The 15,289-nt window shown below is 46.0% G+C and overlaps 1 protein-coding gene across 3 annotated transcripts in view; it reads right to left on the minus strand.

The window, feature by feature from the left end:
• The window catches only part of TOX2 (TOX high mobility group box family member 2), a 137,216-nt gene that overhangs the window by 50,607 nt on the left and 71,320 nt on the right, over positions 1-15,289 (minus strand). For all 3 annotated transcript variants that reach the window (XM_061441452.1, XM_061441450.1, XM_061441451.1), the window contains one exon: positions 3,938-4,183. In XM_061441452.1, coding sequence (XP_061297436.1) covers positions 3,938-4,183 — 246 coding nt within the window. The remainder of the gene's footprint in view (positions 1-3,937; positions 4,184-15,289) is intronic.

The raw sequence follows: 15,289 nt of genomic DNA on the forward strand, positions 1-15,289 counted from the left end.
AGCCACAGCTTCTCTGGGCACCCTGTGCCAGCGCCTCAGCACCCTCACAGGGAAGAGCTTCTGCCTAAGAGCTCATCTCAGTCTCCCCTCTGGCAGGTTAAAGCCATTCCCCTTGGCCTGTCCCTACAGGCTTTTGTCAAAAGCCAGCTTCAACAGCTCCATGTCCCCCCTGTGTTGGAGGCCACAGACCTGGACACGAAACTGCAAGGTGAGGTATTAAAAAATTTATTTTAACAGGCAGTGATTCGAAATGATTGAAATATTTATGTATTGGGAGTATTTACCAACAACACGTAAATTGTATTGTCTACCACGGTCAGGTATTTCCCATGACAGAAGACTGGCATAACCTACTTGTCTTTTGTGTCACCATCTTTGCCTTTTGTGTCACCAAACCTTCTCACAACCTTCCAATGCTCGCCGGCTCTGTACAGCCACATCCAACTGTGCTGCCCACCACCAAGTACCTTGACCACTGTTTTAGGGCTGCATCAAGTGAGCGCTATCCAGAAAAAAAACGGCTGCAATTCCCACTGATTCTGGCTTAGGCTGTCAATAAGAAATGCTGCTGTGTTTGACAGGGAGCAGCAGTCTCGAGAAGGATGGGAGCTGGGGAGAGACTGCGGAGCCAAGAGATCGTGGTCCTGCAGGACAACCTCGTTTGAGGTCTTCTGGTGGACACCATAGAGCATGCTTCTCCTTGGAGCCCTACACCATTCCCACAGCCTCGGCACACACAGCCCAGCTCAGGAAGGGGCTATTTCTCCTTTCCATGTCTCACCTGGGAGAGGGGCAGGTGGGTAATTGCTGGGTTGTTTTACTGTGGTTCTCTCTGTTTCACAGCAAAGTCCTGCAGCACTAGGAAACAAGTATTCAGGTTGCAAAATCAGCCAGCTAACTCTTATTTCAGGGCTGCACTCATCCTTGCTACTACAAGCCACCCCTGTTTACCTATTACTCTCTCACCTCTACATAAACAGGTTCCACAGGTAACTGGAAATCTGACAGTTTTACACCATGAGCTCGCTTTTCACCAATGAAGCTTTGTAATATTCTTCAAATAATCTGCTTCCACTCAACCAACTGAAATGAAGAACTTCCAGGCTGTGGCTGCAGCCTTTTTATACTTGTCTGAGACAGCTTGCTGAGAGCAGAAAAACGTTACCCCACTGTGCTCAAGGAAACGTTAATGCCTTTAACGCAGACACACAGATCTCTCATGATGAGAAGCACCAGGAAGATGCAGACACAAGGGGAGTTGCCAGGCTCCTCAATCAAACTCTATATACCTGCTACAAAGACAATATTTGCTCATAACAGCTTCATGTGTCCAAAACGATGTCCAAAAATACACCTGGCCACTGCAGGGGAGAGCAGGAAAGGAGCAGCACACAACATGTGCTATGGGAAACCAGGCTGGGTTTTCAGCATGCCCCAACGTCCTTTGGCCAGGCTTGGAGGAGCACAACGCTTCAGGGTTTCTGAGCAGTGGTGATGGGCTCCAGGCAGTGCTGTCCCCCCACAAGCAAGGACTGAGGTTCCTGGATGCAGCATTTGCATGAGCAACGTTGGTCCTGGAACAAAGACAAAACCTCCACATGCCTGCCCCGCAGTGCTCAGTCAAGGCTTCCCATCACCACCCCTGCAGTAATAGGTCCTCTCTTATGAAGGTGTTAGCAAACCAGCCCTTTTCTTGGCCTGGAGGCTTCCTGCTGCAAGCAGTCACCAAAGGCAGTTGATATTTGAGTAGGACTGTAGCACTTAGAATCATAGAATAGTTAGGGTTGGAAAGGACCTTAACATCATCCAGTTCCAACCCTCCTGCCATGGGCAGGGACACCTCACACTAAACCATCTCACCCAAGGCTCTTTCCAACCTGGTCTTGAACACTGCCAGGGATGGAGCATTCACAACCTCCCTGGGCAACCCATTCCAGTGCCTCACCACCCTTACAGTAAAGAATTTCTTCCTTATATCCAATCTAAACTTCCCCTGTTAAAGTTTGAACCCGTTGCCCCTCGTCCTATCACTACAGTCCATAATGAAGAGTCCCTCCCCAGCATCCTTATAAGCCCCCTTCAGAAACTGGAAGGCTGCTATGAGGTCTCCCCATCATGCACCCTGAAGCATCCCCCAGTGATGGAGTAAGGGGAGACTCGATTGGAGCATCCAAAGAAAACAAGGGGCTAGAAGGTGTTACCTGTCAGTGGGAGAAATCTGGCAACATGCAGAAAAAGGTTTTGACAGGACTGAATTTTGACTAAAAATTGCAACACAGTTCATTCCCTGCTCTACTTCCTTTGGTGCTGGGACCTCTGGAGACGTATCACAGCTCCAAGCCTTTTCCCTCAGAACTGAACAGTTCCAATTGGAACTGTCTGAGAAATTCAGGGTTCACTGGATTTTTTATTTTCATGGTAAGGGGCAAACAAATCTTAATCTCTCCACTCTATACTTACAGCCCACTAAGCCCCCTTCTTATCTTCTCTGGCTCAGTCCTGATTTATTGTCATGATGCTGCATTTGTAAAACAGTACCATAAAGCAAGAAAGAGAACATTTCCCAAGGACTACTCCAAAATAAATTATTTCAGACCTCCAGAAGCTGCTTAATAAATCCCACTATTCTTGTTTCTTTAGGTATTTTAGAAAGTGATTTATAAGTGCAATATCACCTCTCAAAAATGAGACAATCAACACAGGATAAAATTATCATGTTATGAAAATAGGGGTCAGGCAAGGGGGCTGTGCTTTAAATTAAACCAAGGGAAAATATTTCATCTGAAATTGACTCTTTTTGTCTCAGAAATGAATGTTTTAATCACCTAAGAACCTAAATGCTAACACAGATGCCTAAATAATATTTAATCCCATTGAAATATGCTGGTATTTAATATTGATGGGCAGAACATGATATTTTTCTTAATACACTAACAATGAAACTTGGAGACGCATGAAGAGTTGAGAAAGCCTTGGGATTTTCCTAGACTAAGTGATCATATCCCATCTAAATATTTAAATGTCACTACCTTTCAGACTGTTATCTATTCAAGCAATCAACACCAAATGCTCTCCAGGCAGTGAGTGGCAGACTCCCAGCCATGCCATTGAAGAAAAATTAACTCTTTGATAGTGAAGGCGTGCAACAGCACCCATGAAAATCAAGGATCTTAGAGAGAAACAACGTAGAAAACTGACCATAGGTCTGCTAAACAGGGAAATATTATTAATCACCGACAGTATTAATTCAATACCACTGTCAAAATCAAGTCACAACCCTTCCTTGGTGCTGCTGATACAGAAGCATCCTAAGGTCTAATTAGCCCTGAATTTCCTTCCCAGAGCTGCACTTTACTTCATTATCCCTGCTTTATTTATTCCTACAGAAGAGTCATTTGATATTTCACAAGGTATCCCCTTGCCACAGCGAGAGCCAAGAGGCAATGTGAGTTTGCAAGTGTAAGGAGGGATCTTGTTCCCCTTGAAATCAATAGGACACCTTTCCCTTCATGGCGCATCTGTACCTCTCTTGCTGATGCCGCCAAGGCCACCCTGGCAACAGGAGAAAGGACATGGGCTGTAGGGGCTTATGGACTAAGGGCTTTGGCAGGTCACCTTCACGTGGAGGATGGAGCGTGTGGACTTTGCTCAGTTCAGTGAGGATGTTAGGTACATAGAGGAAAACAACCTCCCCTCTGCTCTTTAGGGGCTAATAAGGCTCAGGAAGACACCAAACTGGAAACATAAAATGACCACCATGAGCACAGCCACACGAGTGACTGCAGCATCTGCCACTGCACCCTGCCCTCGGTGCACAGCAATTCCCAACCCGCAGGGCAAACATCTCATCATTAACATCCTTCTATGTTCAATCAACTGATAACTCAAAATACAGAGCAGCTTTCGTGAAACACAGCAAGAGGACAAAGTCACTGACCGTGGGCAGCTGGCTGGAGAGAAGATGTCCATCCTGACTCAACATGTTGGAGACCATGATGGCCGGCAGGTCCATGTTCTGGTAGGGGTACGCTGGTATCAGGCTGTTCGAAGGGAGGCTGTGGCACAGGGAGTGATACCCAGTTTCATGGTCCACCAAGTGCAGGAGGGAAGGGTCAGGGAGATTGGGAGGCGTTATGGGAGGGATCTCGTAGTCTTCATTGTTCTCATTCTGACTGTTATATGTCTAAAATGTGAAAAAGACATTTTGCAACAGGTCACTGCCTCATTGCTTTAGCAAAGTGGTTATTTGTGTAAGAAACACAAAAAAACACTCCAGTGAAAATGGTTTGGTTTTAATAACAAAGACATCCATATCCCTGGACACCAGCAGGTTGTAACCAGGTAAGAGCCAGGCAGGGAGTGTGGCAGGACTGCACCTGCCATCAGGAACACCACAGGTCCTTGCAGACCTCAGATTTGCCTGGGCATCCCCACCACGCCCCTCTCCCATGCTGCATCCCTCTAGCACACCTTTAGCTCAACAAAACCTCGGCAGAAACCTCCATGCAGCCAGGCAAGCTCTGCTCACAGAGCCCACACCCATGGAAAGAGCACGGCCATTTCCCAACCAGCTGCTGCATTTTGAAGTCCAAGTGTCTTTTTGGGCACCCAGCTCAGGTCTTACAGTATCTACAGTTTGTATTTTCAAGAGCGTTCATGAGAATTAGCCCTGTAGAAATAACTAGTACTTGGAGCAAAAATCCCATGGATTCCTCACAAATTCCAGCACAGAAGCTACAACCAGGGAGGGAAATATGGAAACACAGCCATCAGTTCTGAAAAATCCACAAAAGGAAGCCTGCATAACTCCACCATCCATGGAGATTTTACCTTCCTTATACCCACATCCATATGGGTATATCCATACCCTCACCTCCCAGTCCTGCTCCCTTAGGGTGACCACAAACACGCGGAGATGTTGGGACTCCTGGAGCTTCCTGTGTTTGCTGGTGATTTGTTTACTTCTAAGTGTTCCAGTTGATATGGAGGAAGAATATCTGATTGGACTCGTGCAGTTGTTTTCACTTCAGACAAAACCATATTTGTTTCAGAACGTAAGTGTAAATCTACCCAAAATTATTAATTATCAACACAGAATAGAATCAGCCTCTGCAGAGGAGAAAATGTAATCTAATAAACATCTTCTGTTTCACATGTTATTATAGCATATGAAATTCTGATTAGCCATAGTATTATACACATGGATTTTAAGCTAAATTTCCCAGATCACCTAGTTTCATGGTTGGATTTTAACTTAATACATGATTGCAGAGCAAAACCCCAGATGTGTGCAAAACCAGTTAAGCACTGTAGGTTTTATTAATCCATTGCCCCAGAGCTCACATGCTCTTCATCACCCCAGACTGCAGAGAGAAAACCCTTCATAAAAGAAAATAAACCCCATGTTTAACCCGAATAGAGAAGAAGTCAATGGGGAGCAAGGAAGTTTCTGTGGAAGGGCTCCCAGTGGGAGAGCTCCAGCACTGCCTGGGATGGGAGAGATGCATCCCTGTGGGGTATCAGAGCAGGGAGTTGCTCTTGAGTCACCCCAAAACTGTGGCTGGAAGTGGCTCATCCCCTCCTGAGCTGAACCCCTACCTCTTGCCTCCCCTCATCCTGCTGCAAAAGAGAAATGGAAAATGGAAAATGGAAAAACGCACATCCCACCCAGCCCTTCACGTTCACCCGAGATTCCCACTGGCTGTGGGGAAATACAAGTAGGAGAGAAATGTAAGATGGATCCAGGCTGAGATAGCTCTGTACCTACTGTTATTGTTCCGGGGAAATTCAAGCCAAGCTATTTTTCCAGCCAGCTTCTGTCTAGCAGAGGTATTATACAGGGAAGGCAGGGGGCTGAGAGGATGTACACAGCAGTAGACAGATAGATCCCATTTAATACATCTAGTAGTTAGGTTTCCACGTGGGCTACATTCTTCGAGGTACACCAATTCTTTCACAGTTATTTAAGAGGATTTCACTCCATGCTTTATGGAAAGGGACTTAAATTAATCATTGCACAGCAAACTTGTTCCTCCAACTGGTTTATTTTGGCATCAGGTATATAAGCAAGTGGCTTAGCTGTACTTAACTAAATTATGTAAAACCCACTCAGAGTTTCCTAAAGCTCTCTTCAAAACTACAAGTTCCTTGTGTTGCTGCAGAGCAGCTCACTGAGGGCTTTGAGGTGGTTCTGGAAGCCCTGCTCACCCCCTGCACATTTCTGCCTCAGCTCTATTCAGCCCAAGGGAAAAAAAAATACCCCAACATAAGAATACCTGTTTAAATCACAAAGCTTTCCCAAGAGCTACAGTATTGTGCAGACATATCAAAATTACAATCAAAGCTGTACACAATCAAAATCAGATTAGACAATATCCAATCACTGTAACCAGACTCAGAGCCTGCCCATTTTCCAAAGCAAACTGCATTTATTCTATATGTGTTTTAAATAGATCACTAGGGTGATAAGGAAGGGAGATGAGACAGATAGACACTCAAGGCTGGGAAAGAGGGGTGACTTAGTGTCACACACAGTGCCTACTGACATGACTGAGGTGATGTCTCTGTCCCATGAAGGGCTGTCTCACTCACACCACACGCCATCCCAACCCCTCTGCCGGTGACACCCAATGCTCCTTCCCACCCCCATGTGGGCTAGGCTGCAAATTATATTTTCTATTCTTATGTTAATTTGAATTATATTAAACAGCCAATTATATGTCATAAGGATACATTACAAATTAGATCTGTGAGCTGGTCTGAACCCATTCATCCCACCAGGACTCCATATGTGAGTGCAGAGAAGCTTGCTTTGCTAAAAGGCTGCCCATTATGGTAACACAAAAAGGCACAGAAGATCTAGGATTTTCCACTGTCAAACTGATGACAGTTGTTGTAATTACACATTATTCCTCTTCAGATTAAAACACTGAAATCAGCTGAAACAACAAGTCTATTGCAAGCCCTCTCTTGGCTTGCAATGCAGGGCTTGGAGTGGCAAACTGCTGCTTCTGCCTGCAGTGGGATGGAGTGAAAGAGAGGGGACAGTGCTTCTGCTCTGACACCCTCTTTGTCCCCAGGTCCCTGTGCATCTGTGATCTGGGGCTGGCACCAGACATGGATCAAACTGCCCTGAGCAGAGTACCAGGGCCATGCCTCATGCTTGCACAGTGATGCCAGAGGATGGCACTGCAGCAGATACAACCAACCTCCAACAGCAGCAAAACCATACTTAAGAACCACTTTTTCTTCCTGAAATCTAAGTTTGAACAGGGGTTTCTGGACCACCTCTGTCCATCTGCAGATCCAGTCTCCAGTGTCCCAGGCATGGGAAGCCTGAGTTTTAACAGCAAAACCGGATCTTCTTTTATATGGCTTGGTAAGTACCTGAATTATAAACTCATCAAGATGCAGACATCATCTCTACAGGCCCTTAAGTTGCATCTATGAGTTACTGTGGGTCAAGGAGAGAACTGAGGAGCTCTTGCTCCGGACTGTCAGTGTCCAACAATGAGCAAGCTGGAAATAGTAGGGACTGGTCTGTTGATGTCTGTTAACATCTCCGTTGCAAACACGGAGCACATCTGTGGTTATCAACGTGCCTGGATGTCCTTCACTTCCGCACTGCAAGATGGCCTGATGGGCACAGCAACCCTGCACACCCATGCAGGTGACTCGGGAGGGAGCTACAAGTGTTGAGCATGTCTACAAACCAAGCCTTTAGCTTTCTCCTGCCTTTCCCCTCTTAGAAGTGAGTCACAGAATCATGGAACCGTTTGGGTTGGAAATGACCGTAAGACCATCCAGTTCCAACCCCCTATCTTGGGCAAGAACATACACACTAGACAGCATGGAAGTGCTGTCCATCTTTGCAAACCACAGCTGGTCAGCACCATCTCACCACTGCACATTGATATTCATCACAGAGGATGTGACTCAACCAAGGACCTGGGAAACCATTTTCCTCAGCAGCATGGCAAATGCCCAGTGACCCCAATTCTCCACTGAGTCATGTTCTGTGTGATTATCTGCAAGGATCCAGGAGTTGAAGCCAAGCATTGATTCAGAATATTACTCACAGTGAGAATGACAGAGATTTGCAGTATTACTGCAGGTAAATATTTGTCCTGTCAAATAACATTCAACAGTAAATATAATCCTAAGAAAGAACATTTATTCTTGGTAAGGTACAAGGAAATATGTAGGCTGGCCTGTTCCATCCCACCCTAATCATCCAGATGACACAAACCACCGCAGACTCTGTACCACCCATCATCTAGTAACCAGGTTTTCCTGCAGCTAATACAAGAGCTTACTGCCGCAGGAATGGGGCCCTCTAGACCCTTCATTGATGAGATGGGTCTAAAAAGACCAAAACCAGCCTGGAAAGCCTGCAAAGTGAGGAGAACGTTGTTGTTTGTAAGGCTGAAAAGCATGACCGAGGGCTCTGCCAGCGCAGACTGGGGAAAGGGCAACAGAAGAACACCTGGGTGGTTTGTGGGGTACCTCGATGATGCATCAGATTGGATCAGAAACCAGGTAAGCACACTGCACTGCCATACACAGACTTTCCCTGTTGCTCTTACACAGATACAAAAGGATCCACCATGTGCCAGTGTTCACACAAGCTGAAGAGCACACCAGGTTGAGAGAAAAACTTGGGACATGTAAAGAGGAAGAGTCCAAACACAATGAAAAAGTGAACATCGAAGTTTAATGAAAGCAAACTACCTCACGTTTCCTTAGAAGCCTCCAGACTGGTCTCTCACCACACACATTGCTTGGCACAGTCATGATCATAATTGAATAAGGGGATTTTGATGTGTTCCTCTGGGACCCCTAACACGAGAGGGATGTGGAGCTGTTGGAGCGAGGCCAGAGGAGGCCATGGAGATGCTGCGAGGGCTGGAGCAGCTCTGCTCTGGAGCCAGGCTGAGAGAGCTGGGCTGGGTCAGCCTGGAGAAGAGAAGGCTCCTGAAGGGGAGACCTTAGAGCAGCTCCAGTGCCTAAAGGGGCTGCAGGAAAGCTGGAGAGGGGCTTGGGACAAGGGCCTGTAGGGACAGGCCAAGGGGAATGGCTTTAACCTGCCAGAGGGGAGACTGAGATGAGCTCTTAGGCAGAAGCTCTTCCCTGTGAGGGTGCTGAGGCGCTGGCACAGGGTGCCCAGAGAAGCTGTGGCTGCCCCATCCCTGGCAGTGTTCAAGGGCAGGTTGGACACAGGGGCTTGGAGCAAGCTGCTCTGGTGGAAGGTGTCCCTGCCCATGGCAGGGGTTGGAACTGAATGAGCTTTAAGGTCCCTGCCAACACAAACCATCCGAGGATTCTATGATCCTCCGGCACATGAATCCCAGGGTTTTCTGGCTGGCACAAAGTGCTGTGGCTGCAGAGACAGAAACATTCTTTCAGGTGGCAGGAGAAAGTGGAAGTCACTTGGATGTTGAAGACTCCAATGCTCTGGGGCCAAGAAGGTCTGATGTCCGCTGCAGGGTGACCTTGGACTGCATGCAGGGTACAGACCCTCTAAGCACTATTCCTTGGGAAGGGGGATGCTGCAGGGCTGTGCTCCCACCTGGGATTCCCAAAGCCCTGTGCCAAGATTTCTTGCACTGATTTTCCACATCAGCAGCTCTGTGTCTTAGGAATGGAAACTGATTTGCCTCATCTTCACACACGGTGATCCAGTGTGTGAATAGCAGGGCCAATGAATTACAGGGGTAGAGTTGGATAAATACTGTAAAGAAGTATTTATCAACAGACAGTCACATACAATCCACAAATTGTCTTTGAAGTGTTCCCAGCCTCTTCTACACTAATTTTCACATGCTCAGGTTTTTGACTATGGGAGTATGGTTGAAAAGGGAAAAATGAGTTCTTGCAAGAACATGAATGTGCATTGGAAAGATCAGCACAATATTCAGTAACAGCAGCCCCACCGGCAGGTTGGGATCGCAGCAGAGCATCAGGCAACCTGTGGGAAAGCTGGGCTCTGCCAACCTCTGTGCACCCCTACTTCCATACCTGTAGTAGTGGGGTTTTAAACCCCAATCAAATGTTGGTTCATGCAAAGGGCAAGCACACACCTCTATGTCCCAGTTTCTCACCTTTTCCTCCTATCGTGCAGGTATTGCTCTGATGCAGACTCTGCATGCTATGACAGCCTCCAGAGCTGCTGACCCTTAATCTTTGAATGGAGCTGGATGTTCACGCTTTAATTTTACGTGAGTTCAGTTTGTCCCATCTCCTACAGACACCAATCCCATGCAGTCACAGAGCCATGAGTCTTTCAAAAGCCAGGCCTGCCAGATGGCTCCAACCAAATTTAACAGCACAAAAAAAAGTCTCTTTTCCATAAGTTTCATAAAGCCCCATGTGCAGGGAAGGGAGATACCAGGGTCCTAAACATCCTGCAGGATGGGGACTGTGGAGGGAGCCAGCCGGTAATATTCAGAAGGAACATAAAATTTCAGCTCACTCAGAAAGATACAGCTTTTTTGGGGGGGACATGCATCCAATTCTGCTACTCACCAGAAAAAGGTTTTGTTCTATTTTTTTACATGAAACCAGAAACATCATTTTTGGGACTCTCTGGCCTCAATCCATCCATTGGTACCCTGTTTATGTGGGTGAGAAATGAAGAACAGGATACCAATTGCCAATAACTATCTGTATTGTCAGCATATGTCATTAGGGATGGACAGCCCCTGAGGTTCAATCTGGTAGGGACTTGCCTGTGGCTGTGGCTGAACAGAAGGGTCTGCAGCGACAGCCCCAACCCTGTGCCCTCAGGTACAGCCCAACTAAGCTTCTTGGGATTCATGATGTGAAACACGTGCATGCCATTCTGCTGCATCCCTTTCAGTGTAAATAAAAGCTTTCAGTCAGTTTTTATATTGTCCAAGCTGTGCTTGACCTGCATCACCACTTCACCAAAAAAAGCTAAAGCTAATGGAGTTCTATCAACAATTTATAGCAAAAGAAATCAGTCTTATTGTAGGCTCTGAAAAAAGCTCCCAACTCCCTCTACTTCCATTTTTTTTAATCAGTATCTTATCCAGAACTGGAATCCTGTCAAGAATAGTGGATAGCAGAGAACTATAACTTCTTATTATGTGTATAGTGATTTTATGAATTCAGTGGGGAATGAAATGCAATTTTGCCAGACTTGTCTGTGTTCATAATGACCAAGTCAAATTAATCATTGTGGATAATACTCCTGTGTCAGCCATTCAAGAGATTTTTTAATAGAATTTTTCTGATTCATGCCTTACAGTACATCAGATCTGCAGTAATGCAGGCACTTGTAAAAATCAGTGCAATTATGGCTTCTTGTTGGCCTGTCATTTCCCTGGAATAAAAATGCCTCTGCAAGAGTCGTACACTGTACATAAACCAAAATGGAAAACAAAAATATAGTTACAATTAGGCTTGATTTTTCCTAAAGATTTAATATCTTTTGGAAGCCATTATTTTACAGGCAATATATAAAGCTGGAGTGCATGATGCTGAATATGGACTGGTTTATCGCAACACATACCAATTTTGTCCTGGTTGTCATTCTTCCTTTGATTGCCCTGTGAGTTACTGTCTTTTTGTAGGCATGGAAATAGAACTTAGAATAAACAGGGGATAGGTAATGGGCTTGCAGTCAAATTATTGTGTTTATTAAAAATGTATCCAGGAAAGCCCTACAGATCCCAAAGGGCTCTCGTTCAGGAAAACCTTTGGTTCAGGAAAAGGTTACACTTACCATAAAGGCAGATATACACGCATGGATGCAGCAGTGCAACATGCAGTGGTATATAAAGGATTTCTAATGCTGTGGTTATCCCTCTCAGGGAAGAGGGAGGCACAGACCTTTAATTCCTCAGTATCACAGACAAAAATGAGTCTTGGAAGAAGTTATCCCAGGAATAAAGAGGAAGAAAAATGCACTCCACCACAGATACCTCAGTCTTCCCTCCTCTCATTGCAAGGCAGAAACTGCCTTGTGTGAGAGTGATAGGAAATACCCTGTCAGAACCACAGAACATCCCAAAGGAGAGCTCCATTTGAACCTGCTGGAGCAACTGGCCCTCCAGATCCACCTTCTCATGCTACCAAGTACATCCTGGAAGGAAAAGCTCTCTAAATCACTTTTAGTGAGGAATGGAAACCCACAGCCACATGTTGTCCTCACGAGAACTCAAGACACACTTAAGCAATCAGACCAGTAGTTTGTCAACATGCTGACCTAAAAATTGGCCAATACTAACCAGGATTTTGGGGGAGACAAAAAGCCCTAATAAACAGTCATGGAAGCCTCTCAGAGAACAGAACAGTGCATCCTTCCATTTCACCTGCTCCACCTAGTTTTGTTGCTCTTCCCCCTTCTTGCATCTCCATTAAGCTCCTGACATCAACATCTAGCAGCAGGGAGTACCCCAGGGTCCTTACAAAACATGTCCATAACTACTGCTTTAGAGATTTGCTGTCACTTCTCCAAAATGCCATTTTCATGGACAGAGCATGTCCAGGCATCAACCTCCTCTGCCCCACAGTGTCCTGATCCCTGCTGGGACATTCACTTTCTGATATATGTGGAAGTACTACATCTGGACGTCTCACCTCCAGCTCCAGAGGCTGACCTCTGGTAGCACCATGTGCCTATAAGAAAGATCTTCAACTTCCAAACAAGCAGATGGGATATGAAGGCCCAAAGTCTGATGACAGCATTTTCAGAAGCATTCAATATTGGCTTATGCAAACCTCAGCAACAACCAGAGCTCCTGAAAACCCTTTGTTACATCTTCATAAGCAGGGCCAGGACTGTACGGCATGTCTGATGCAGAGCTGCTCCTGGATCACCAGGAGTAACATCTAGCTTCACCTGCATCTTAGTTACCTACCCACTCTGACAGAGAACTGTTTCCTTTCACTGGGTGTTTCTGTGGCTACTCTTCCCTAGGCTTTCAAAGCAAACATGGCAGTGCTCCAGGGAAAGCCAGGACACAGGCAAAGTGCAGCCTCTGACATCTGTCTCACAATCAGCCTCCTTAAAATTGGTTGTAATGATCTTTTGCCTGTTTTGAAAATGTATCGAAGGGACTGTTCATGCATTGAGATAGGAGCCAGTGGAGATCTCAAATCAGACTGACTGGGCCAGACAAATAGAAGCCCTTTTCTTTCCTTTCCTAGTGTCTCGCCTGGAAGCAAATCCAAGGAATACGGTAATATTCTACTCAAGAATATCATGCATTTCTGGGAATTATTTGTGGATTTTACATAATTGCCTTTTTTGTCTCATGCCATACTGAACTTGCATAATAAGATCAGTGCACTTCACAGAAATTCATTGTTGGACTGTACGGATTTGGTGTTTCGCGTTGAGCCACGGGTACATTATATAATGACGGATAATGCACTGTAAGCAGGTCAAGAGATAAGGAGGCCTGAAAACAGTAATGGAGTGTATGCAAGGAGGAATTAGTAAAAAGCACTCTAAGAAATTAATTCGACCTGGCTTCAGTAGAGTCAGAAGAACCCAGAGCAGGAAGGAAACCGTATTCTGTGCCATGCTTTTTCCCTTTTGGTTTTCATCTTAGAGAGTGTTTCCTTTATGCTCAGAACTGAAGCTGTGGAGTTAGAGGTTTATAAAGCTTTTGTGCCATACCATACTTTTTGGATGCTTTAAGGGAAGATTTTCAGAGTCTTTTCTCAAAGGATATGTCCTATCCTAGCACGCGGCCAGCACAGCCATACTCTGTGCTGTACACTGCTTTACCTAGAGGTCTGCAGCCAGACCCTTCAGCAAGCCATAGTGGCAACACACCCAGCTTGGATCAAGTCTTTCTTCTTCCAGGTATGCCCTGATTTTGTTTTTTCTCTCATCATCAAAGACAGACCTGCATGGTCCTTGCACACCAGGACACACCTGCAGCCAACCAGGACTGGTGTTCATAAGGCATGAGAACACACACGTACAACTAAGAGTTGCACACTGCAAATCCCTTGCTGGGACTAAGGGGGTAATCTGCAGTTTTTCCCCAAGTGGCCCTACACTATACGTCGTTTGCTCTCATCACTATACCTTCTTCTCACATGCAACCAAAACGTCTAACTGTGCTTCTAGCACCCAAACCAAACCTCCCCGCACTGGCAGTGTCAGTTCTACTCATAGTCCCCATCCAAACCTACCAAAGCAGAGCAAAGCTGCTCTCAACCATAACAGCTCTTGGCGCACAAGCCTGCACAGTGATGGTATCAGCTAGATACAAATTCGGGCAGCCCCAGTCCTTTTGCTATATTTCTAGCTATTTAATGGTGTGAACCAGGCCAATGTGGCCAGGAGCAGCAGGAATGAGGGTGCTGAGGCACTGCTCCAGGTTGCCCAGAGAAGCTGTGGCTGCCCCATCCCTGGCAGTGTTCAAGGGCAGGTTGGACACAGGGGCTTGGAGCAAGCTGCTCTAGTGGAAGGTGTCCCTGCCCGTGGCAGGGGTTGGAGCTGGGTGAGCTTTAAGGTCCCTTCCAACCAAAGCGTCGCTGTGATTCTATGATCCTATGGGTCAGGCCAGAACCTTCAAAGCCCAAAGCATCGCTCACCACAGATGCACTCAGATTGGAGCCCATAGGCTTTCAAAGCAAGACTTTGGACCCCAAAGCACAGTGACAGAAAACTTACATATATTAAATTAAGAAAAGTACTAAAACCCACAGAAGCAGTGGCACCTCCTCTCCATTGCCCAGATTTGATGTGTCTGATTAGCATGAGGAAGGCAGAGATGTGGGGAGAGCTTCCATAATGTGGTGCAATCTAGCACCTCCCCCAGGGTGCCCAGCTGCTGCAGAAGCAATTTCACAGCTCATCATCCATTATGAGATTAAAATAATTTTTTTTTCCTCCCGTGAAGTATTAATAAATTGTGCAGGCAGAGCAGCGCTGGTGCCATTTACACACATGGTAGTGAATCACCCACCTAGTTATTTCTTAATGGATTGAGTATCTGTGCTCCTCCTTAGCCTGTAATTTAAAAAATAAATACAGAAAACTGTTTATTTGTCTCATCAGGCCCCAAGCCAGCTTTTGTTGAGCTTGGGGATACCACAGCAGAGCTGCTGCTTCCCATGGACCAGCCCCAGCACTTTACAAGGGAACAATACCAAAAGATCCACACTGATCAATACAGGAAAGCTCAAGTCCACATTAAAATCCCTCCCACAATTCACTTACTTTCCCTTCTGGGGGCAAAACCCACTGAGGCATTGCTGATATAATGCAGTTTCCTTGGTACATATAGTGAAGACGTAAAGCTGT

Source organism: Pezoporus flaviventris, unplaced genomic scaffold, assembly GCF_033815535.1.
Source record: "Pezoporus flaviventris isolate CSIRO_AGI_PZ_B2104156 unplaced genomic scaffold, CSIRO_AGI_Pfla_v1 ptg000213l, whole genome shotgun sequence".
Classification (NCBI taxonomy): Eukaryota; Metazoa; Chordata; class Aves; order Psittaciformes; family Psittacidae; genus Pezoporus; species Pezoporus flaviventris.